Source organism: Tubulanus polymorphus, chromosome 6, assembly GCF_964204645.1.
Source record: "Tubulanus polymorphus chromosome 6, tnTubPoly1.2, whole genome shotgun sequence".
Taxonomy (NCBI): domain Eukaryota; kingdom Metazoa; phylum Nemertea; class Palaeonemertea; order Tubulaniformes; family Tubulanidae; genus Tubulanus; species Tubulanus polymorphus.
In genome coordinates, this window is record NC_134030.1 from 10,834,974 (window position 1) to 10,860,616 (window position 25,643).

At 40.2% G+C, this 25,643-nt stretch overlaps 2 protein-coding genes across 4 annotated transcripts; one reads left to right on the forward strand and one right to left on the reverse strand.

Moving 5' to 3' along the window:
• Positions 1-3,252: 3,252 nt before the first annotated feature.
• Positions 3,253-11,265, forward strand: LOC141906919 (ubiquitin-ribosomal protein eL40 fusion protein). 3 transcript variants are annotated; one of them, XM_074796409.1, is made up of 5 exons: positions 3,253-3,267; positions 8,473-8,591; positions 8,673-8,759; positions 9,533-9,635; positions 11,082-11,265. In XM_074796409.1, exons 2-5 carry the CDS (start codon positions 8,489-8,491, stop codon positions 11,173-11,175), a joined length of 387 nt encoding a protein of 128 aa, XP_074652510.1. In that variant the 5' UTR covers positions 3,253-3,267; positions 8,473-8,488; the 3' UTR covers positions 11,176-11,265. The 3 variants fall into 3 exon arrangements, with proteins under 3 accessions (XP_074652510.1, XP_074652508.1, XP_074652509.1); XM_074796407.1 differs by lacking the exon at positions 3,253-3,267 and adding an exon at positions 7,809-7,833; XM_074796408.1 differs by lacking the exon at positions 3,253-3,267 and adding an exon at positions 7,837-7,851.
• Positions 11,266-13,790: 2,525 nt separating this feature from the next.
• Positions 13,791-25,636, reverse strand: LOC141907561 (protein phosphatase 1K, mitochondrial-like). Its single transcript, XM_074797244.1, has 4 exons — positions 25,593-25,636; positions 22,764-23,365; positions 20,146-20,471; positions 13,791-17,182 (listed from the first exon to the last, which is right to left on the reverse strand). The coding sequence occupies exons 2-4, from the start codon at positions 23,344-23,346 to the stop codon at positions 16,913-16,915; spliced, it is 1,179 nt and encodes a 392-aa protein (XP_074653345.1). The 5' UTR covers positions 23,347-23,365; positions 25,593-25,636; the 3' UTR covers positions 13,791-16,912.
• Between the last annotated feature and the right edge of the window lie 7 nt (positions 25,637-25,643).

The window sequence follows — 25,643 nt, forward strand, 5'->3', positions numbered from 1 at the left end:
TTATATGATCAGAAGATTTCACATAGAGATTTTCAATCAGTTGATGATGCAATGAGTTTATATAACGCCGTAACAAATAAAGAAAAATTACATCTACATAAACCTACAATATCAGATTATTATACCTCAAGTAAAGAACAACAGAAATATGAAATAATATGGATTTTAGGCGGAACTGTTATTGTTATATTTGTTGCTTATAAGTTTACTAATAAGTAATTTTTTTTGCTAAATAAATGGAAGATAAAGTTGATAATATTGATATTATTCCTCATGATATAAATAAAACTAAATTAAAAACATATTTAGAAAAACAAATATTAGAATTTGAAAGTGACTTAAAGATAAAGAAGAAAAAATATTTAAAAAGTAAAATTATATATTATTTGATTATAAGTGGTTCGGTTACAATTAGTTATGTAATAACATTTCTAGCAATATTCAGTCCATTAACACTTAGCTATATCAATTGGTGTATTAGGATTAAGTTCAAGTGTTTTAACCGGTATAAGTTCAAAATTAAATATAAAGAATTGAATAATAATATTAATTTTTCTAAGTTTTATAAAATATGTATTGAATTTAATATTAATTCAAATAAAGATTTTAGAGCAAAAATTGGAACAATGGATGGATTAGGAATATTGTATACTAAAGAATTTGGAAAAATAATAACAAATTCAGATATAAGAACACTAAATTGGAATGAATTACCAAAATATTATAATAATATACGACAACAAAACAATAATGGTTGGGTTAATTTCATTTTAGAAAATAGTGAAGGTTTAACTAAAGCTGGAATACAAATATCTATCTGCTGGCAAACGCTGGTCAGACTTTTGTGGCCGACCTTGTGCGCACGCCGTTTGATTTGAGTTAAAGCTACTTCACCCAAAATCCCGTCCATTAGTGGACCAAACTATCAGGCAAACTTTCACCTGTGTAAACACCACTTTAGCTTGGTTTCTATCCACCAATCGGTTGCCCCGTCCAAGAAGGCGGAGCCAAAACTAAGAGGGTCCAGCGTCGACCGTCACATTAATAAAGATCAACTATTGGATATCATTGTGTTTTTGGTCTTCTTGGACATTATAGGTAAGCTAACCGTATAATTTTAGTTAAATAATATTTGTAGTGTATCTTTTAGGCAGATTAGTATTTGCATAAAACTCTATATCATATATATGTAGGCCTTCATCTTATAAATGATATTTGTAATCAACGTAATAAAACTATAATAATCATTCTGGTTTTGGACTCACATTAATAAAGATCAACTATTGAATATCATTGTGTTTTGGTCTTCTTGGACATTACAGACATCACAGGACATTGCAGGACAATAGAGGACAAAACCATGACTGTAACTAGAATACATGTACTAGTCCCATCCCCTCTCCCCTAATGTACGCTGTTAGTACGAATACTGAATCTTGATTCCGGCGCCGGCCTTGTTTGTTTAATCATTAACAATTTAAAGACTCGAGACTCCAAGAATACTCGTCTCATGGCCTGTGAGCTCCCAGGTACCCACGATACCGAGTCAGTTAGTCGGAACTATGGTTCTGGAAATGGTCCGACCACGCGATTCGGACCACTGTATGACCGAACTATAGTATGTACGGTTATTAGTTCCGACCACTAGTAGTCGACAACTACGATCAGGTTGGCTCAGGTTTCCTGGGGAGTCACTGTAATCCCTCTCCGTTACCGACAATCAGTGCCAAAGTACGCAGCCCCAGATACGGGACGGAGACGGAACGTTATAAGAAATAAGATAATATAACTTTATTCATCCTGTCAGACAATTGAATTGTATAAGGATAGAAAAACATGCATACATTATGTAAAATAAAAAATGAATATTTACAAGAACATTTCAACATATTTGCGGCAGATTTCAATCTGCGTGGGCCAACTTCGGTTATCCGAGTTAGTCGAACTAGTGAAACCGAATATCGATGTAATAATCGGAATTGTATTCCGGAAATAATTCGGAATTAAAGCGCATTCAGTTCCGACCAGACGGCGATACGAAAACCGCATTTGGTTTAGATTAGATTTAACTTCTCCTGACTATGATAGTGTGGTTCATACAATATACATGTATAAACAAAATATCAAAACATACAAAAAGAAATAAATAGATATAAATAGTATCGCAGTTATTCAAATGAATCAATAATTATGTGTTTTTCATTTACAATAAATAGGCTGTAAAGAGCATCAATTAATATATTTACAATGATTAGTCTAGCAAAAACAAACAAATAACATCAACAATTTCTAGTTACAAAGAAAATTTGAATCAATGATATGTACAGATATACATGTATGTAATATTGTAATATGTAATATTTTCCATATTATCAGTGAGGAGTAGTCACACTGTTTCAAATTTTAATCAATTCATAAATCAAATGGGACAGAATCGTATAAGGTGATGTTTTAAATCACCGTCAGTAGTATTTACCAAAGCCTTGTATTTCAGAACATTTGGCGAACGCCGGAAAAAAAGAGGGAATGTGTAACTTGCGTTCTTTTCGTTATCATTCGAGTAAAACATGGAATTCATCACCAATTTCTGCTATACCACATTTATTGCAAGATTTATCAAAATTCTCATGTGTATACCGATCTACTTCATCAGGCGATAATTTATCAGGGTATCTTTATCGTTTACTGTACATCCAGGAGCCATGAGTGACTACAGCACAGTGAAAAGAGGGCACCAACTTTGAAAAGGGCCAGTATTAATGTCCAGCGAGCGAGTTTGAGTGCCAATTTATTGGTATCATGCCACTAAATTTGCCTTCACATTCAATTTGCTTGTGCCTTTTTAAGTTTTTGGCGAAGTTTGCCATTTTTGGATTAAATTTATAGAGCAACAATAATGCCCTTGCGAGTAGGTAGCGATTTTTTCTACCGGCCACAGTTATGTTTTGCACTGCGCATGTTCTGAATATACCGGAAGTCTGGATCCGCGCCTGACATCCCTGATCCATTTTGAATGAATTGGTCTTGCAGTGTTCTCTTGACTGTTTCAGTCAACCAGGAGACGCTCACTGGTTCTGGTTAATGAACATATAGCTTAGGCCACTCATTTAGAACATTCCTGAATGAACTGAATCGACTTAGAGCGTGGCTGTCCTTTAAAGGCGCCCTCTCACGGAGCCGCCATCTTAGATCTGTGTCGAACTACACCGGCTTATAACCAATTCAATTCAATATAACCGTGTAACCACTAGCAGTTCTCTCAGCAAGGTAAGGGAGCGTTCAAATAGTACTTAAGATCAGTTTTGCCGAATTTCTAACTCCCTCGCCCTTGGCCTTGTACGCTGCGAGTACGAAATCTATTGACCCCCTTAATCCTTACGTACTATGGACCCCTTAAGAATAAATATTCGTTATAAGTTCAGAACCGATCCGTAGCTCACGTAGTGCGTCACGAAGTTCAGCGTCAACGATATGAATACCCCACAGAAAATCAATAATATTACTCACTGGCGTATAGAGAGCAACTGCCAGTAAAAATGAATGTACAGTGAACCCCCGGTATATCGGGGGTTGACTGTAAGTGTATGTTTTCGAAGACACTAGTTTAACAAAATGCTCTGTCCAGGGGCAGTGGGGTCGGGTGCTGGCTTTGGTCGGGACAAACATTTTGCCGATGATGATTTTTTTTAATGACGTAATAGCCTATTTGTGATCACTATTGAAACAGCTGCGTCGAAAACATATGCTCCGCACCATTAAACGAAGTGATTCAATCTTGAATACTGAATCAAATCATTCATGATACCGGAAAACTTGGTCACAATAGCCCCAGAGCTTTCTAGAAAATAGACGCGAATTTTTCATGTGGCTTACGCCTTGCTGCGCGGTTAAATGCTATTAAAATACCATTTTTGACGCGTCATTTGACAAACGATGTGTCAATCGACGCGTCAAATGACGCGCCAAATTCACTTTAATCAAATTTTAATCTTATTTCAAAATACATTTCATAAACATCTCATGTTTTTTTCTCTCCTCTGATGGCTTTGCCTGTCGTTCACAGGGGCAAATCTAGGGCTGTCTTGGCCCGAGGGGGCCTGTTAGAGATTAAGGTAAAGCACTAATGCGCACCATGCACTCATGGTGCGCATTAAACAACTCTCAAGCCGGGTCGCGATAATATTCGGGAAAATAAAAGATTAAACGTTCGGAACTTCGAGGGGGCCCTGGTCTTTCGGGCCCCATCGTCCCTAGATCCGCCGCTGCTTCGAAAGCGCGGCAGCTGTTACAATTCAATGTATACTGCTACACAATATACAATACAGACTGGTAGCCGCTTAGTAGCAGCAACCCGTCCACCAAATAAACCTTGGGCAATGTGATAGACCATTGAAGGTATTGTGTTGTCGGTAGGAAATCAAACCTTGCAAGGAATGGATGAAGGTCTCTTTATTCAGGCATGAATTACACCAAGAACCTTAGTGTCTGATAAGGCTCGTAGAGCGAAAGGTGAAGCCATAATCAGTCGACCTTTTTGGGAACAAAAAAAGATCTCACACTTCCCTTGACAATAAAAAACATGTGTAAAAAGCGCTGTTTTCGGCAAGAATCATGGCCGCCAGTCGGCCATATTGATTCTGATCAGGTCAGTTTTTTAGGGCAGGATCACCGACGGGGCATTATTCCTGTGAACACTATTTTTACCCATAACTTGCTCTGATTAGAATCCCACACTACTCCCACGTCTCAAAAAATCTGTCAGAGAAAAATGAACAGAATTCGAACTCCTGCAAGCCTTGCAAGCCCTAGCACAGTGACTTACTACTAGACCACCGAGGCAGCCAAATACAGTTGCATGGGTGGGCACCAGAGGGGGGTCGGGGGTGCGAACGACCCCCATTTTAAAAATTCCCAAACGATCGTCGAATAGGGAATTGACCTCGATAATGCGGTGGCAGCAATCGTCGATGTGTCGTCACCAGTCACAATCAACGTATTCGTTTGGTAATAGGCCTAGTAGATTGCGTCAGAATGCATCTCCAAGACATAATTTTGCAGAAATTTCCGCTGCCCTGTGCTACACCGATTGACGCGTCAAAATTGATGTATCAATTTTGACAGTATATCCACGTCATACGTTCAATCCCATGCCTCCTAAAATTGTACGTACGTATTTGAAGACTCCCTAAGATGGCGGCACCCTGTGCGCATTTTTCTCCTACAGCAAATATTGGCCGCAAAACAACGGTTTCGGGTTAGAAACTCTTACCGAAATGAATTGCGTATTATCACTGCAGTAGTAGTGTCGGAGCTATCGAGATATGCTTGATTTCCCCTCTCAGTTTCCCTCCAAAAATGATGGTCATGAAGCGCTTTTTTATGAAGTATTTTCGAAAATATGAAAACAACTGTCGCAAATCCTTGATCTATGATATATTTTTGAATAGGTTACAACTAGAAATGGCAGACGTAAAAGGGGGGCATGGACAGCCACCGATGGTCTATGGACAGCCACCGGTGATCTATGGACAGCCACCGGTGATCTATGGACAGCCACCGGTGGTCTATGGACAGCCACCGGCCACATACGGACAGCCACCCCCACCGGGATATCAACCGAATGTAGTGATTGTCCAACAGCCAGCTTATGCGCAAGAAAGGATCCCCGGGAAAATCCGCGCTGGTGCAATTCTTAGGATGGGAATAGCAGTGCTCGCACTTGAAGTGATGGCTTTCATATTGAATATTGCCAGCTTGGTTGCTCTGAAATGGCATTTCTACTATGCAGGCATCTGGGGCCCACTCGTTCCAATTGTTTCTGGTATCTTGGCTGTCGCATGCGGTAGAAAGAAGAAGAATGATGGTTTGAGAATCGCTTGCATGGTGTTTGCTATCATTGCCAGCGTCTGGTCTTTTTGCGCGTCGTCTACAGCGTCGGCAGCAGGGAGTTTTGCACTGTGGTTTTTTGGACCTGGAGCTGCCTACGCTCTTCCAGTCGTAGTTTCCTTATTGCACCTCGTTGCATTCATTCTGGCGATTATTATCGCTTCTTTCTGTTGTGGTTGCTGTTATAAGAGAGCTTAAAGAATAACCCACGATGAAAAGGCTAATTGAAAGAGTTTTCTTTAAAATCTTTTAAATCACTTGTTTGACAGAAAAAAGACGCGATAAACTGGAAAAAAACACGGGGTTCAATCTAAATCAGCTGTAAAATTGTTATCGATTTACCTGCAAATACATGTGTAAGGCCTTTCAGTACCTCAACTCTGCGAAACGGCCCTTGTTACGTATTCGGTAAATTTATATGTGAATTACCATTAATGGGTAATTTTGTATATTGTTGGGCTTTCTGTAAGTTTTTCAATGGTCCGTTCAGCTCCGTTTTACCATTGTCGTGTTTCTGTATATATGCCCGTAAGAGTTATAGCAAAGCTAAATTTCACATACATGTATAATCTTTGAACGTTATTTAATCTTTATTTTATATATTGATATGTCATTACTCTTTGTCCACCGAGTAAGTTTGTCTGTGTCGTATTAAAATGTGTTAATTATTATCTGTCTCGATGTCTATGTACTCCGTCACCTTTGTATTTACATCATTTTCCATGTCTCTACCATTTCATTTAATTTCATTTAATTTTAACTTTTACAAACTACAGTATATACAAATATCGTTCAATATGATATAATATAGTGGCAATACATACAATATATAACAGTGAATAATGTAATAATTTTGTGATTTAGGGCAATAAATACATCATAGGGGTTCAAAGGCTGCTTCCAGGAATTTACATTATTTGACCAGAGTATTTTTGAAAGAGGTTATCAGATTAAAATGACTAAATCTTGTTTAACAGAATTGTGGTAAGCACTGTGATCTTAGAATAAAGAAGTTTCCAGTTTCTAGGCGCCATTTTGTGGCGGTCCCTCGAGGTCCCTATTGTTGCGATAATTTGCGCTCAATTTTAAAACATAAGTTTAGATTGAATATCATATAGTTCTGCAGTCCCTTGCTCGACGAAATCAATTTATACACCATTTTAAAGGAAATGAAATGCAGATATTTGCTGGCGATTCTTGGAATTTTTGAACGCAACAATTGAGAACAGTGACGATGTGAAACCAAGGACGGGGCCAATCAAAGTGCGGAGTCCCGTTTTGGGTGTTCACAGTGTGCTGGCAACACTTCAAACGCTGTGAACAATCCCATAGGACCTAGATCCAAACGACGTAAAGCAAACAAACATGCATTGACGCCAATATGCTTTCTCTCTAAGTTTAATAAGATAAGAAATGGATTTGAGATACCGTGTTAAATTCAATGATTAGACCAAATCTAAGTTGATTTTGCTAGGTGATAAATACGAATTTACCTAAAACTTCAAAGGCGAATTTATCACATCAAATTAAATTTGATTTTAAGTAAAATCATATTAATCCTGGCAAAATCAAATTTGATTTGGTCTAACTTTTTAGTTTAACACGGTATCAAATTCAAATCGATTTATCAAATCATGACGCGATTTGATAAGACGGTGGACTCACAAATATTATTCCAAAAACATCTATAAATGGTCAAATCTTAACTCATTCATAGGAAATCATTTTTCAAAATCCGAGGCACTTTTTTCTCGTCAGCCGTTTTGAAAGAGTCGCAAATTTAATTTGACGTGATAAATTTGCCTCAAATTCTTTTTTTCAAATTGCAAGGTCCACGTGTGTTATGCGCGCTGTAGCGGACGGAGCCGCCCTATCCATCCGGTCGCGCCACCTTTGAAAGGTTTAAGAACTAGCACGTGTAAACCCTGTAGCTGTTCTCTCAGCAAGGTAAGATGGCGGCGCCCTGTGCGCATTTTTCTCTTTTCGCAAATATTTGCCCGTTAACCCTCAGTTGTGAGTTTAAACTACCCCGTGAAGCGGTCCAGATGAAACTATCCATCAAGTGTTAGAGCTCGATAGAACAAGGGGTTGATTCGTTTAAAGCTCATCTCGTTTTCGGCGGATCCTCGCTCCTCCTGACCTCGTCCGTCCCCCGGCCCCATCCGTCCTGCTGAAATAAACATATCCGAACTGATTTCAAGCTCTTCCTTGTGCAAATCGTCCTTGTGGCTCGTAATGATTCCTTGATAAATATTAGAGGAATGAGTCTGCAGCAGTCGCCCATTATTGCCTGGCCTACCCAGAGAGGCAGACAAGCACTAGGTACTGCTGAACTGAAGGTAGAGAAGGGGGTGATTTTGCGGTTTTTTGATGGACAGGGCCCCGTCTTTCACCGATATTGCTGATGACTAAGAAACGTTTTTATTGAAATGCCTTTTCTATTCTTCTGGAATGCTGCCCTTTCCAAAATCTGCCCCTGTTTTATGAATCGTAAACTAACACGATGCAAAAAACAATTGCGACGCCTATGATCGTTACATGCTTGTTTGCTTTTCGAAATTGAATAACAATTTATTTGTATTTCAGTAAAGAAGATTAGAAGATGCAGATCTTCGTGAAGACCCTCACGGGTAAAACCATTACCCTCGAGGTCGAACCCTCGGACACGATCGAAAATGTGAAAGCCAAAATTCAGGACAAGGAAGGTATGAACGCCGTCTTCAATTCAGATATTTATTCGCGTACGAGAATTCAAGGGATTAATTGTTTCCGATTTGATATTCTAGGCATTCCCCCTGATCAACAGAGGTTGATTTTTGCCGGTAAACAATTGGAAGATGGACGAACATTGGCTGATTACAATATTCAGAAAGGTAAATATAAACTAGGAATAGTTCGTTCGTTGGTTGTCACTTGTAATGCTGGCCAAAAACTGTGGGTTTGTGCCTGATAACAGTGCTCATCTTAACCAGGATCCAGCTCCACAGTTGTGGGTTAAAAAATTGGTTAATTTTCGGTGAGTTAACCGTGAGACAAATGTTCACACGGTTTTGGAAGTGGGTCCTGGGCCTGGTTCCACAGTCGTGACTTAAAGTTTGCTCATGAGTTAAAATCAGTTCATTTTCAATGAGTTTAACTCGCTTTACTCTTGAGAAAAATCTTCACACAGAACTGTCGGACTTGCTGTGTCCCGGGCCTGGTCCGGTTCCACAACTTAATTAGGGTCAAATCTTGACTCACAACTGTGGAACCGGGTCAGTTGCATGTCGGGGCTTGAGTTATAAGGTGGATGACATTAGTGACAATTGAAAGTTCATTGTTACTATGGTACTTTTCCGTCCGTTTTCATTATTAACTAACTTTTGAGCAACTGTCCCCCCCTGAACATCGCTTGCCAGGGTTTGATTGCCTCCCGCCAAAGCTCATGCCAACACAAATCCTGGCCTTGGGAATTTTTAATTCATATAACTGCGGGAACGATGAGTGTATAGGCTGATGGCCCGAACCAAGAAATTCGTCTTGTTCAGGGAATTTTGCGTTTATGACGTGGATAAATCTGGGATTTTTGTAAAATTTGTGTAAAGTGGCGCCACCCTGAATGATTAATAGAACTAGTTATTTATCGATAATTTCTTGTCTTTTTCAGAGTCGACTCTTCACTTGGTGTTGCGTTTGAGAGGTGGTGTCATCGAACCTAGCTTGCGTCTTCTTGCGCAGAAGTACAACTGCGAAAAGATGATCTGCCGAAAGTAAGTTTGAAATCTTCGACATCCCGACGAGATGATCGGCCATAAGTTGACCTGAGCTTAGCGTAACTAGTTTATCCCCTATGCGAGTATCTATGTAAGACTACAGGTACTATCGGCATTAAACTCTCTTCAGACTCCTTTTTTAACAAAACAGTTCATATGTTCATAGAAAACGGCTTAATGATGCAGTCAACCTCCGTTATTAATCCGACTCCGGTTAACAGTATAAGTGCTAATTTCGATAAATAAATTGGTCCCTTTTTTCAGTAACGTTATTCCCTTCAAAATTCTGTGTCAAATTCGTACTCCATAATCTGTATTTTCACTTATACCGTAGACAAATGAATGGTCCCGTCGCCCACTTTTTATGTGTAATCTGTATCTGCAATCGGGAACATACACTTGAAGTGAAAAAAGTATAAACATCTGTAATCTAATGAGGTTAATGTGGTCAGTAGGAAATACGAGAAACTCCAGAAAACCCTGAAGAAGTTAATCCATCGATGTCATAATCCATCAGTCTCAAGCTTCACTAAATATTCAGTACATGCTTTTATTTGTCAATCAGCCAAAGTCCTTTGATGAATCGGCCTCAAGTACATGGCCTGTGACTTATCTGTACTAACTGGACACACAATTGGCTTCAAATAGTACTTCTCTACTGAAACCAGTTGGTTTGTGTTTCATCACTCCAGGGGGTGTTTTCTTTTCATGTATAGATGATATCAAATGGATCTAATGAACCGTCGGATACTATGAACTTTTTGGATTGTGCGCTTAAATCATAGTTTATATGGATAATAGTTAATTGGTTTTATCAATTACGAATTATCTGTTATCCGTGTATCACTTAATCCGTACTAAAAAGCTCAGTCCCTAGTGATATGGATTAACCGAGGTTGACTGTACAATTAATGCGTTAGGTGTTAATTTCGGGTGTCTTTGAGTAAATCAAGAGTTGGTTGTTTACTTGAATAGTAGGAGGGAGAATACTACTCATGTAAACAGTCATTTAATGTTCTTGACAAAGGGAAATAGTCCACTCTTTACACAGAAACAAAACAAATGGGGAGCTACCAAGCATGGATCTGTCAGGTTCGCTTGTAGTTACTTTCTTTCGCGTTCAATTTCTTCTACATTTCAATAAAAACTGAATTAACTTTTCTCTTAAATACATCAAATTTTATGGAAACTACACAAATATCTGAGTAGAAAAATGTATTCGAAGTATATTTGTTGGGTCATATGATAATGTGGATTTCGGAGCCTAAAAATTCAGTTCGAAATTCATCGAATATGAACTGATTGTGACAACAGAGTATTCGTCATGTCATCTGGCAGGAAAACCTGGCATTGCGCCTACCCATAAGAAATTGAGCTGGTCCAATTTCGAATTTATCCAATGTGATATTTTTTTCTATTAACGGACAATGTTTATATTTACAGGTGCTACGCTCGTCTTCACCCGAGGGCTACCAACTGTCGTAAGAGGAAGTGTGGACACACGAGCAACATCCGCCCGAAAAAGAAGTTAAAGTAGACCGATATATTCCTTGTTGCAAATTTTTTTTTTTCACACGTCGAATTGTGACTGGATGAAACGACAATAAATTGGTATTTAACAACGTGATTTAGGTGTTTTTTTCGATGCATTTGAATTTACTGCTTCTTTCTTGTTCAGCTGTCTGTTATTATGAGACTCGATGGCAGCTTGTCGAAGACTTAACCAGTAGGTTAATGAACAATGGTACCTTGTTTCTCCGAACCTGCTGGGTCGCTTAGTAAACTGTGAGGCCATAAAATTTGTTATCAGTTCATTTCTTAGCTGCTGGGTCTGTTAGCCTGATCGTGATATTTAAAAAAAGTGCTGTGTAGATAGCCGGCTGGCCGAGTCAACTTATAAGCAGCCCGGCACATGAAAAAACAAGGTATCCAATTTTGTTTTAGCCTGAAGAGCCACTTCTATTTGGAAAAGGATTTACAGTTCACTGAATGATTTATAAGAGCTTTCCAACTTTACCCGTCGAGGGATTCAAACTCGCTAAGCTTAAGCCGTTCCCCGAACCCCTTGACCTCACAAGTTGTTAGGGAGCGTTCACAAATTACGTACCTCAAAATCTCCCGTTTTTCTGATCCCCCCTCCCCCCCTTGTACCACCTTTGTACCAAATTCACTGACCCCCCTCTTAGGTACGTACCATCGCACCCATGACCACCCCCCAATTATATTGATGCAAAGAATTAAGCAAGTATTGTTGTTTATTGATTTTATATACCCGGTACTAAAAGCCGATAAAACACCAACGGCTATTTGAGTTTGGTACATAAAGTATGTACCAAGATTGATTAATACCCCCTCCCTCAAAGTACCTACCTTTTTTGCTGACCCCCTCCCCCATGTACCACTTTGTACCAAAATTCAGTAACCCCCTCCCCCCAATGGAGGTACGTAAATTTATGAACGCTCCCTTATTAGCCGACCAGAATCAGATCATACCAATCACAGCGCTTGTGTAACAAAGTACATTAGACTTCTGTTGTTCCCGTTAAATGGACCAATCGGTGAGGAAGCATTTCGCAAGACGATATATGACATGCGCAACAGCGACATGAAAGATGGCCGGTGGAAGCACGTTCGGGGAGCGATACCAGACCCCTTGCAAGCGAGGACGGGGCGGGGCTGATCATAAAAAAAAAAGACGTCGCGCTGAATTTTGACCTCAATATCCCCACTGGATTAACCCCCTCTTCCCCCTTGCCTATCGGATATCCAGTCACGCAAAATCATGTTTACTTACACTGCGCACAGTTCGTGATATCGAACAATTTCTCCTCTAGTAGTTCAGAGTTGAAGTAATCATCCATGATTTGTTCAGGCTAAATGATGCATGAAATGATTGTTATGGCAGTACAGGAAGATGGATGTCAACATCCTAACAATCCTCTCGTCCCTGTTCCCAAAGTTCACAAACCCGCACAACCTTGGATGTCTTTTATGGACAGCCCCTTGCGAGTAATTGATATTCAATATCGTATTCCATGTATACAGTGGAACTTTGTTAAGCGAACTTCACAGGACCAGAGAATATGTTCGTTTTAACTGATAGTAGTCATATCCAGTATGAAATTAATCAAATTGTCTTAGTTGGGGCAAAATTCTATGTTTATTATATGCGTTGAATCGTCATATCAGAATTCGTTGTAACGGGGTTTCACTGAATGAATTTCGAAGATCTGAATGAAGCTGATCTAGATTAAGCAGGATTGACCGTAGATTTTAATACTGTACCCCATGGATCAGCATGCTTTGAAATTGATTGTCAGCGGACTTAACCCGTCAAGGGGCTTGTCAGGGACTACACTAAATAATGCAACACCAGCCCCTAGTGCGGATTTTGCAGGGTTTCCAGTGGTCCTTCCAAGTCCTACTTTGTCCTTTTGGAAAAAGTTTGGACAAACATCATCTTTGTCCTTCATTCTTTTTGACTCATACCTGGTAAGTCCTTTTTGCAGATAAAAAAGTCCTTCCTAATAAGATTTTTATGCATTTTTCGCGAATTTGACTGTTGAAATATTTTATTAGTAGTAAGGCCTGATAATTCACTTGACGGTGAAATTGAATACATGTATTTTAATTGAAAATGTGTTACAGAGAAAAAAGTGTATTTATTTTTGATCCGAGGCAACCGATTATCCGAGACGATCAGCTCCGAGGCAACCGGAGTTTACTATATACAGGAATGTGCTATGGAATTACCCTGGTATATGATTGGTCTACATGACTTGTATTGCGGCTAAGGCACTGCGAAAATGCTCCCTCATTTTACTGGGTAGTACATGTACGTACTTCTTTCCATGTCAAAAAAGTCCCTCCTTTTGGGTCTAAAATTGTCGAAAAAGTCCTTCTTACTCCTTTTTCCCTGGCCTTACCGCCGGAAACCCTGTTTAAGCATACAACTATTGAAATGGTCACCTGTCTGCAATCTTGATTCTGTTCAGACCAGTTTTTGGCCACTGATGTGTCTCCAAAACTTGCTTAAATGACTGGATTCTCTACTTCGGACAGTTGACAGGACAAAAAGTGAACATAATAGCCTGGGATTAAAAAAAGAGCGAGTAGTAAGGAATTAAAATTCAATAAATTAATACAGCTTTATTCGTGGTAAACTCTCTTGTCCTGAACAAGTAAAATTCGTCCGTTAATACCCCACTTAAAAAACCTGTTGGAGGTAAAACCTTTAAAAATCAAAACTACACAAGTATATATAATGAGATTTAAAGCTTACACAGCTCCTTGAGTCATGAGTTAAGTAAAGCTCCATCATATTTTAAACCTGGAGTTGATACGATGAAGAGTCAATGCTACAATTTCCATAAGGCTTCCTGTCCATAAACTTATGTATCGTATTGCGCATCTGTATACATGTAAACCGCCATCAAAATTGTACTTTCCAGGGTTCTTACAGATCAGAGAATTTCGGGATTTATCTTTTCCTTTCAGGCAGAATAAGTGAATTAGAATTTTTTGTGTTTTATTCTCGTAGGCGATGAGTGCCTCGAGGAACCTCTTGAAAAAAAAACCTATATAGAGAACTAGAATGTCGCTGAAGACCCCACATCAGGTGAAACGCCTGGGTGTAAAATACACCCCGAGCGTATGTTGACCTATTTATGAAGGCAGGAAACGAAACATACAAAACGGCTTCCGGTGACCCTGACCTTTGACCTACAGGATTCGAAATCTAATCAGTCACTCAAGGTCTCTAGGGTAACCCAATCATAAAGTTTCACAAAGTTATACCGTTAATGAATTAAGAGCCTGGAACTAAAAAATACAAAACATTTCCTAGTGACCTTCACCTTTGACCTACAGGACCCGAAATGTAATCAGTTACTCACAATTGCTAGGGTAACCCATCAATAGAATTTCAGTTAGTTATCTTAAACCATTTCTGAGTTAGAGCCCGGAAATGAAATTTACAAAATGGCTTCCTGTGACCTTGACCTAAGACCTACAGGACCCAAAATCTAATCAGTTACTAACCTCATATAGAACAACACAACTGTTTGAATTTGAAGAAAATATGTCGAAGGGTTTAGCTGCTAGGGCACGGAAACCACTGCAGACAGACGGACAGACGATGAAGTTAATACAGTATGCCCAACACGTTGCGGGAGGGGGGGGGGGAATAAAAACAAGATATTTCACGCAGTGTTATTTTAGTCAAGGGTCAGGAAAAATCTTCGATGACTCCCTGATCTGTAAGAATTACTCGAACATGGCCATACTCAGACCTTTGACTACCTCTGTAACTCAAAAACCAATACGGTAATATCCTGATTGAAATAATTGCAGGGGTGGATCCAGCTTTTTGAAATAGGGGGTGCAAATGAAAGGGTTGCTAAGCCATTTCAGAGCGAGGTTTGGGGGCTCTCTCCTAGAGTATTTTGGAAAAATAAATGCAATGAGGTGCATTCTAAGCGTACTTATGCAATATAATAGAGGGAAAATAAGTCACGTGGTGATGAAGATTTGGTCAATCCTCCATTACGTAATTAAAATTTGCAGCTACCATCCAGCAAACTAGTTTTTTACATACATGTATAGTGGCTTGAAAAAATTGTTTGCTTGGCAAAAATAGGGGGGGTTTGCATGTCGTGTACGCTCCAGACTGGATCCGCCACTGAATTGGACTCATTTTGCCGTCCCAGTTTGTCTGCGTTTAGGCGAGGTAGACTAGGATGTATTTATTTATTGCACCAGTGAGTGACATAAGCCCTAGAAAGAAGGAACATCATCATTATACGCTATTTGGGTGTGGGATATTAACACTTGCATCTTTTTTCGTAATATTGATTTAAAAAAACATGTAAAAATTGGTAAACTAAGCGAATGTCCAGTACAGTATGCGCAGTGCACAGGAAGCCTAAATGATGTGATAGACTTACTACACATGTACAGCATTTTCATAAAATGGCTGATACTTCTTACTTGCTGTCTTTACTACATGAGCAGAATTATTATCTTGAGACATGCCTGGTTATCCTCCCTGCCTTGATATTCAATTCAAGTATCGATTAAGGTCTGCCCCTATTGGTATTAATAACTCTTCATTGGTAGTTAAGTTTTAAACATAGCCTAGACTTTGAAAACAAAACAATTCAATCATCACCATTAATAAGACATTATATCCGTGTTGTGATGATGATAAAAAGGGAATCCCGCAATAGTAATGAAGAATAATATTACCTAAGTCCGAAAATGTTTCCAAGAGCTAGTAGTTGATTCAATTTGACTATATTCTAATTGTATTCCTGAAGATATAGACTATTAGAACATAGTCGAAAGATCTAGTTAACTACTAGCTCAAGAAAACAGTAGTGTATTCAACAACATTTCGACTATATTCTCATAGTCATCTTCAGGAATTCGATTAGAATATAGTCGAAACCAACAGTAAGGCCACACAAAGAAATACCCTAGTTTCTCAAGAAAGTCAAATGCCGCCCGCATCATCAAAAAAGTACCTAATAAAAATTGAAAAGTAAACTGGCTCGCCCGCATCGACAAAGCATCAATCGTCACTTTTTTTATGAAAATTAAAACCCGCTCGCCCGCATAGCTGTATAATGTATGACAGAGGTTTTTTTTCTGCGGCCGTTTATATGTTATCCTCCACGTACTGGTAATTCACATTTTACGGTGACAACAACAGCGGCAAGTTTGTTTCTTCTTACATCATTTTGAGGAAGCGAAAATGATTGTCTCAGCTTCGATTAATTGTGACGATATAGTTTGATTTTATAGGTTTAGGGAGCTTCTTAATTCTAAATACAGTTTTTTGCATATGTTCTACATGTACTTGCATTACTGGTTTGTTTGGCATTGGTAAAAAAGCTTCCCTCCTGCATCTCTTCTATAAGTCTCAGATTGAGCTTTTTATTTTAACTTTTTTATTTAAAAACAGCAATAAAAATAAAATTTGCCCGCCCTCGTCACTTTCCAGAAAAAAAATCTGATGAGAAACTAGGGTATTTCTTTGTGTGGCCTAATTTATTCAACATTTCGATAACATTCTAATTGTCATCTTCAGGAAAACGATTAGAATACAGTCGAAACGTCGAATTAATCACAAGCTCAATGAAACATATTCGGCCTTTATATCATTCTTCGTTGTTATTGTGCGATTCTCTTACTAGTATAACAATATATAATCATATCTACTCTAGTCTCGCTAGATCTGGAATACACGTTCTACAATGCGTTAAGTAACCGAACTACGAGTACCGACGCCCGAGAATATTTCTTCCGAAAACGTACGGCGCCGATTGCTTCGTTTTGGCGTATTTTCCCCAAGCGCCGAACGGTATGATAATGACCGAGCTGTTGTCCTCCGAACCGTAGTGCAACGCTTGATCGGTGACGATGTTCGCGGCTTCGCTCGGCGATTTCGTCGAGCTGATTAAATCGCACAGTTCTTGATCGTTCATCACGTAGTTGATGCCGTCGCTGGTCAGCACGAGAAAGGCGTCGTAGCCATGTTTTATCTACGTCGGAGAAAAAGAAACAAAACGAGAGAGAAATTGATAGATCCGTGAGAAAATATCACACGTATTAGAAGACAAATATACGAAGTGAATCATCAGGGCCGTACCTAGCATTCAATTATTTTTATGTAAAACTAATACAGCCTTATTTCAAAAGACAAGAGAAAATAAAAGAAGTACAATTAAGTTACAATATAAAAGCCCAAGATATATGGCATTCATGTCCTATGTTACAAAATAGGAGATTCTCATCAATACATTTGCATTAAATGAAGTAGGGGCCCAGGGAAACCATGCCCATTTAGAAAGTGGTTTCAAATGCTCAACAATCTAACAATTTCAATATTCAACGCCTCCTGGTGACCATATACAGAAACCCATGACCTTGAAACTCACCACAATCATAGAACATGTTATGAACTACAACTATACAATTGATTATGATAACAAAATATGCCTAGGTACCTATCTAATAAGGAAATACTAAGTTATTCTACTATTCAACGCCTCCTAGTGACCATATAGAATAAATAATGTCCTTAAAACTCACCACAATCATAGACGATTTCATGAGCTACAACTTTGCAATTGATTGTGGTAACAAAATATGCATAGGTACAAATAAAATATAGAAATACAAAGTTATTGTATTATTCAACACCCCCTGGTGGCAATAATACAAAAACCAATGACCTTGAAACTCACCAAAATCATAAAACACGATATGAGCTACAACATTCCAATTGATTGTGGTAACACAATATGCTTAGGTATCAATATAATGTGGAAAACTTTTTCCAACTTGAGAATGAGTACTGATGACACCAAGATAGCCGCCAATTGCACCATAATTGGCTGATCAAAAATACCTGACTCGGGTATAAAACATCCCTTTCCAAAGAATACCCATCACAAATTGCAATGAGAAATGGCAAACCAGTAGGAAGCTACAGGACTCAGAATTCGGGCCAAAATTTTTGGGCACTAAAAAGGTCATAGGACGACCATCTTGAGTCCGGTCGACCCAATTTTTCTTATGCTGATGGGCCCTTGGGGAATTCAAATATATACGAAAGATCAAGGTAATTGATCAAAGCATCTTCAAAATTTCCCTCAAAAAGTTCAAAAATGTGTAAAAAAGTGCTGATTTTGGCAAACAACAATGGCTGTCAGTCAGCCATTTTGATTCTGACCGCTGGGACTTAGGTCCCACGTGGGCTAAAAGAATTACTTCCATACCCATAATAAAACTCTTTGTTTTACTCAATAGTATAGCAAATGGTGCAATTTAAGTTCCCTCAACTGACAATATTTTCACACCATATGTTACCATGGAAATGATCATCATCGGAACCGTACGTGACCCTACTATCACAAAATAACAATATCTCAAGCTGAGCTAATGTGTCAATGAGAATCTAAAAATTCCTCTGTCTGCTCCTCTACTAAAAGTGCATTGAAATTAAGCCATACAGCATCAGTAAAATCTAGAGCATTACCCGAAATAATATTTGCAAAAGGGGCACTTTTCCAAAATTTCTGGGGGGCAACTGCCCCCATAAGGTATGCACTGATCATATTACAGTAGACTCGGCTTGATCTGAGGTACTCGGCTTGATCGGCTTAACAACCCAGTTAACCATTTATTTCGGATAGGCCTATATGTTGAAATACTTTTGTGACGATATATGTTTAACATAACATGTAACACCGGTATCACTGTTGGACAACTTAACGGTGCCAAAAAAGGTCAGTCTTTAAGCAGAGTTTTCTGTATGGTAAATCAACCTGGGACAGATGAAATACGTACCATCCAACTCGGATATCTCTCAAGTTGGACACACTTTTATGGCCCCAAAAGATCCGATTTGAGTGAAGTCTACTGTAATTTTCTTAAATCTGAGTTAGTCAAACATATGCTGACGCTGTAATTTTAAATAGGCTGTATTCATTGTTAAGTGTGTAACATCGTGGCTGCTGAATTAGCGGTGCTATTGATCCTCCAAAAAATACAGAAACTTAAGCTTAACCCATTTAGCACTCAGGAATTAAACTCACTCCTTAGAAAATTCAAGGGAAAATTCAAGTTCATCACGATACCAAATAGCTCATTTGCTGTTAATTTTAATGCACAACGAGTTCGTGATATTTTGTAGTAAATAGTCAAGGTTTTCATATGATATAAGATGTGATGAGGTGGGCCACCAAAATCATGTCCTTTGGCTCCAAAAATCGATCCAAAATTAACGGTCCTTGGATATGAAGTAAGCGCTCAGATCTGTCATGTTCTTACTCCTAATACTCAAGAATTTCAAATAGGAAGATGTTGATTTCTGCACCGTATTTTGAGGACTTGGGTGTCTAGTTTATCATAAGCTATTGGGTTTGAATCCCGCTAGGGGCCTAACCGCTTTTGTGCAGCATACCAAAAATGTGTCAGGGCTCGAGGAGTAATAGGCAGGATGGATACGGCCTTGAGTGCTAATGGGTTAATTTCTGGCAGGGCAGCAGATATTTAGGAGCGGCTGATTTTCTAATTGGTGCATGTAAAAATGAAAAGGGTGGGCAACCCTTTAAAATCTGTTGCAGAGAACGATGCCCTGTTCACCCAGCCTCTAATGCGAACGCCGTTTTCCGATGGATGGATCTAAAAACGAAAGGGTCGGCTGCTCCTCCAAAACCTGTTGCGGAGAACACAACCTGCTTCCAATGAGAACACCGATTGATTTTTAACGTTTTCCGATGGGTGGATCTGATGAAAGGGTCGGCCGCCTTTCTAAAACCTGTTGCGCACAGAACAACGCCCTGTACACGCAGACTCCAACATGCGTTGATTTTTAACGTTTTCCGATGGGTGGATGTAAAAGTGAAAATGCTGGCTGCCCCTCTAAAACCTGTTGCAGAGAACAACGCCCAGCCTCCGATGAGAACAATGTTGATTTCTAGCAACACCGACTACTGACCTGTATAGAGCGAGTATACGGAATCGCCGTGACGCCGAAACGTTTCAATTCCACGTCGCCGATACTTCTTGTCATCGCCAGACGATTGTTGACCATCGTGCTGCCGATGCTGTTATGAGTTACCATGCCGCCGCGTTGTTTGATGCGTTTCTGTTCATTTTCGTCCTCTGGTTCGTGGTCGACCGACAGACGTAACGACTGCGCGCGGCGACACAAGATCGCGCGACTATCGCCGACGTGTCCGATACACAGTTCAGTGCTGTGACGTAGTAGACACACCGTGGCCGTCGTCCCTCCGTTCATTTCGCCTTTGCCTTTCGGATTTACTTGAAAGAAAAGAAAAGAACGGAAATCATGAAAATCGTTGTTCTAAAACTTCTGGGGTCAGTTGCTCAAAAGTTAGAGTTAACCAGTGGATCGTTTAAATAGGCTAGTGACAATTAACCTGTTCACTACCATAAGCGACTGAAATTTTGGTTGCAAATTTTGCCTATTGTTTTCCATTGCAACTGATATTTCTAGTGGCTGTATATGACCTGAGGGTGCTAGCACAGCACAGCACAGCACAGCACAGCACAGCACAGCACCACTACGGGGTACATAGGTGTGTTTTGATTAGCAGAAAGCCGTCTGCTTTCATTATAGTTCCTTTTCAACTGGATAGGCGTCACCACATACCAGCAACATCAAAAATGAGCTAACGCCATCTGTTACAGAGCGTGCACAATTGTCTGGGAGTGAAAGGGTTAAAAGTTCATAGTACTATGGTATTCATCCGCCGGTTATCTTAAACCTACTTTTGAGCAATGCGCCCCCTGGATTCGCTGTCACGTAGGGTTCTCAGACAAATTATAATTCCAGCCAATTAACCGTGGTTTATTGCCCACCAACGGTTTATATCCCTTGGCCCGGTTTCATGGACTGAGTATCAAATCTAACCGTAGGGGTTAATCCTCAATCTGGGTGACAACCACCATAGTAACAATGAGAAACCATGGTTATAACTGACATATTTCAAAAGATTCCCAGGGACTATTTTTCTTCAACATTTATGAAACCTAGCCCTGGTAAATGCCCTCACAAATCCCCCCACCCCGTCTTGCCCCCCCAAAACTTACCCCTATATCTATTGGTCCCAAGACAATCCCCTCACAAACCATCCCCTCGCAAATTGTCCCCAGACAACTACTATGGATTGTAATTGCCCCTTTGGGTTATCCGTTCTATGTTCCATGTAGTGCCACAAAACTATTCCAACCAATGCCAGATTTAAATGGCTATCCGAATTGATTGGATCCGACTTGACCTGAGTGAGTCTACTGCATAATGTTGAAATGGCTGTAGTCACATGAGGGCCATTTAAGGGTTCAATTCCATGGGGGAAAGATGCCTGGAGGGTAGTCTCAATCGGGGATTTTGCGATCATCCGATTTTCAATAATACAAGCCATACACGACATCGGTTCTCGACCAAAAGCTCATAATTTTGTGAAAACAACTTTTTTAATTTAGACCCCTTTTCACTGCACATGGCCTACTCTTTGCACTGCACAACTAGACCCCTGTTATAACATTGCACCAAGTTTCATCAAGGTCGAGCCACTATTGACCAAGCAAAGTAGCTTTAAGACAGACAGATACGCAAAAATATACAGTGTTAAAATAAGGGTCTCGTAACTTAACCCATCAGCACTCAAGCCGCTCGTATCCGCCCTGCCTATTACTCCTTAAGCCGCCCGAATCTGCCTGGCACTTTTTTCGTATGCTGCAAGAAAATGGCTATAGTGGGATTTGAACCCAATCGCTAATGATAAACTACGCACCTAAGTCCTCGAAATACCAAACAGAAATCAACATCCTCCTATTTCAATTTCTTGAGTATATCGAGTTTGAACAAGACACATCTGAGCGCTCACTTCAAATCAAGTATTTTTGGATGAATTTCCGGGGGGCCAAAAGGACACGATTTTGAGGGCCCACCTCATCAAATCTTATATCATATGAAAGCCTTGACAATTTACTACAAAATAACACTAACTTGCAATGCATGGAAATAAATAGCAAGTGAGCTATTCGGTATCGTGATGAACTTAGATTTTACCTTGAATTTTCTGAGGAGTAATTGTGCAATTCCTGAGTGCTAATGGGTTAAAAAGGGAAGCCTGAGAACCAATATTTATCAGCAGCTGCGTTGGAACTGTAGTGACTGCAGCGGCGAAAGTCGCAGCAATGATTTACTGAATGACTTTTTTTTTCTTTCTATACTATGGTTTTGATGAAATTGAAGTAAATTAACCCTTTCCGAGCTGACTAATTAATACCCCAAGTGCTGGAGAAAATGTGAAAATTTGGGAAAATTCCACCCTAGTGTGTTGAATAACGGGAATACCACTATCATGAGTCTACACCGTGGTGCGGTGTATCGTTAGTTACTACTATTTCACTATGTTTGACAGGTGCTGTCATCTTTGTATAGAGATAAAAACTAAAAACTAATTACATCAATACACCGCAGTGCGGTTACTAGCAAAATCCATCACCGATTCATACAACGCACTGCGGTGTAGACGCACTGAAAGGGTTAATCAATACGACGTGCCTGATCAGTGAAATACATACTTGGTTTCTTGATATAATCGTAATACATATGACGAGATAGTTTATTATTTAGATCGATGAACGACTGTTTCAACACGGTCAACAAATTGCTTTCGTCTCGCATCCAGAACTTGATGTGATCTTCGAGAAAGTCGCACGCGAAATCCGCCGCGATCGCGCCGCCGTGCCCGTCGAACATCGCGAAATACGAAACATCCGGCGTCAATTGCGAGATTTTCAGCCGGTCTTCATTTACGGTGCGTCGTCCGAGCACCGTCGAGTGTCCGATGTTCTCGAGCGTGATTTTCGGTATCGGTAATCCGGCCTTTTTGCTCTGTTCGACCAACAGCGGAAAGTTCAGTCGATTGTCCCACGTGCCGAGTGTGTCGAAATTGATTCCGCGCTGCGCAACGCCTTTGTTTTCCGGGTCGCTTAATGGCGTCGAATATAGTCTGCACGGCGGCGTCGCCGCCGGTTGCAACAACGCAAGAGAAAAAATACAACACTGTTCGGGCTTCGTATTCGAGTTCTTAAAATACAGTCTGAATACGGATGATAATTTTATGTCTTGGTGATGGATTCGTTTCTTCATCAAATTAATCATTGCGGGGTCGTTTAATCAACTGAAAGAAAACCGTTATTGATTAATATTCACGATTCCACCAATTGCACCCAGTTCAGGTAGCCTAGGCCTAGGCCCTACTGCTTCGATTTACGAACGAGTTAAGTTTAAGACGGTAAAGGTATAAGTTTAGACAAGCAGCCTATCGGCTGATACAGCTCCGCTGTTTTATGATAAGATTTTACAAGGACCACCTACACGGCAATCTCAAGAGTTCAAATCCAGAAAACAGCTCTATAACTTTTTAGCCCTTGGCCCATAGTATCTACATACCAAGCTGTGTCAATATCAGATAATGATTGTAGGACTGGTAGCAATTGAAAGAGTTTACAAGTGTGACCTGTACAGCGCCCCCTAGATATCAGATTGGGAAGGCTCAGCAACATTTGGCTTCCTCAACTAAGTTTCGTCAACATCTGTATTTAATAGGCTTTGTGTTTAACACAGGTGCTCGTAGTTAAAGTTTGGGGATAAGGAATAGCCTATTCTCAATCCTCACTTGCCAGATTTTGATTACCGCCCGCTGAAGTTCACGCCAACACAAACCCTGGCCTGGCTAGATATATAGACTGGTGTCTGCTGAGTGGGAACGTGTCCGCCCAAGAAATCGTGGGTGATGTAATAGACCAATGAAGGGTTTGTGTTGGTGTGAGCTTCACCAGGCGGCAATCAAACCCTGGCAAGCGAGGATGAAATTCTCCTATATCCCAGGCCCTGCAGCTATTGGAGGTGGTAGAGGCCTATTAGGCTACTATCCACCCAAAAACTAACTTCAACTAAGCTTTCATAGTCACCCTAGCCATAACCCGGAAGAATGCCGTTGATCCCATGTCTCATTAGTCCCACGTCTCATTGGTCCCACAATTTATTTGACATGTCATCGGTCCCACGTCTCATTGGTCCCAACTAGCCCACATTAAACAGGTGTGAAAATCAATACGCCCATTTCAGGATGGCCCTGGTGTGGCTATTTAACTAGGATTATGGGGCCTGGACTGGGTCCAGTACTCCTGTAGATGTGGGACCAATGAGACGCGGGACTCATGTAATGTGGGACCAATGAGACGTGAGACCAATGAGACACAGAATCAATTGTGGGACCAATGAGACGTGGGACTATCGAGCAGAACCCCATAACCCGCTGGGTGTCAGTTTTTGTTAAAAAGTTCGTTCGAGTTGCCGGCCGAGTTACCTATACAACCTGGAATACTGAATCATCTCACAGGGCTTGTCACCATAACGTGACAGCCCGTGTGCATTTCATCCAAAAACTTCTACGTGCCCCGATCTTGTGTCCTTTTGAAAAATGTACAATTGAATATAATTGGGATACCATGACATCATGACACAGGGGCTTGTCACAGTTTGACGGATAATGACACTGGTTTAGTTTCTGTATTCTCCCGGTGGTTTCATCCATTCTCCATTTATTGTAACAAGGCCTAGCCCTCTGTCTGGCTAGTTAGTTACCTAATCGTTGGTGGTAAGCTTCTAGGGCAATAGTCTGAATACCAGACGTTGTTATGGTCCCTGAGGAACAACGGCTAGATACTGGACTATTAGGGCAAGGCCCCTCTGAAAGGCCTATATATAATCTTTAATTGGATGGGCTTGTGGCAGGGACAGATCTAGGGGTAAATCTAGAGGGTCTTCTCAGAATTCTAGGGCATACCTAAAAGAAAAGGGCACTGCTAACACACCGAGCGCAGTGCGCGAGGCTAACACTCCTTCAGCGCTAAGCCCTTCCGGGGTCCGAGGTCCCGCCAGAAAAATCTTGAGATTCCAGCACTGATTAGAAGCCATTTTGAGTCATGAAATTGTTTTGCGAGCAAAATATTTGGAGGGCACTTCAGAATTTTGAGGGTCTTCCAGAAGACCCTTAACTAAGAAGAACCCCAATCCGGCCTGTGTGGTTTGTGAAAATATCCGATTTGCGATCGTGAAACTATACAGGAGGTTGTCACAATTTGATGGAGGTCGGATGGATGACACCAGTATCCTTTTTTTAATATTGGGATACTTTGGTGTCATCCATCGCCTCCATCAAATTGTGACAAATAAAACGAAGAGGCGCCCCCCTCTGCACAGACCTGACTAAAAAGTAAATAAAACCCACGGCCACGAACAGACAGGTTTTTTGACTACCACAAACCCACACCAGAAGGATGCCTGTCAGTCGAAAGGGTCCGAATAGAGTGGATAACGCTATACATCACATATACACTTACAAGGCCCGTAATAAATCTGTTGATTCAAAAATATAGCAAAAATCTTCAGGC

Coding starts and splice junctions, on each gene's coding strand:
- LOC141906919 (XM_074796409.1), top strand. CDS start 8,489: ATGCAGATCTTCGTGAAGACCCTCACGGGTAAAACCATTACCCTCGAG. Junction 8,760..9,532: donor TGATTACAATATTCAGAAAG/GTAAATATAAAC, acceptor TGTCTTTTTCAG/AGTCGACTCTTCACTTGGTG. Junction 9,636..11,081: donor GAAAAGATGATCTGCCGAAA/GTAAGTTTGAAA, acceptor TTATATTTACAG/GTGCTACGCTCGTCTTCACC.
- LOC141907561 (XM_074797244.1), bottom strand. CDS start 23,346: ATGATTAATTTGATGAAGAAACGAATCCATCACCAAGACATAAAATTA. Junction 20,472..22,763: donor CGATTATATCAAGAAACCAA/GTATGTATTTCA, acceptor TTTTCTTTCAAG/TAAATCCGAAAGGCAAAGGC. Junction 17,183..20,145: donor CGTATACTCGCTCTATACAG/GTCAGTAGTCGG, acceptor TCTCCGACGTAG/ATAAAACATGGCTACGACGC.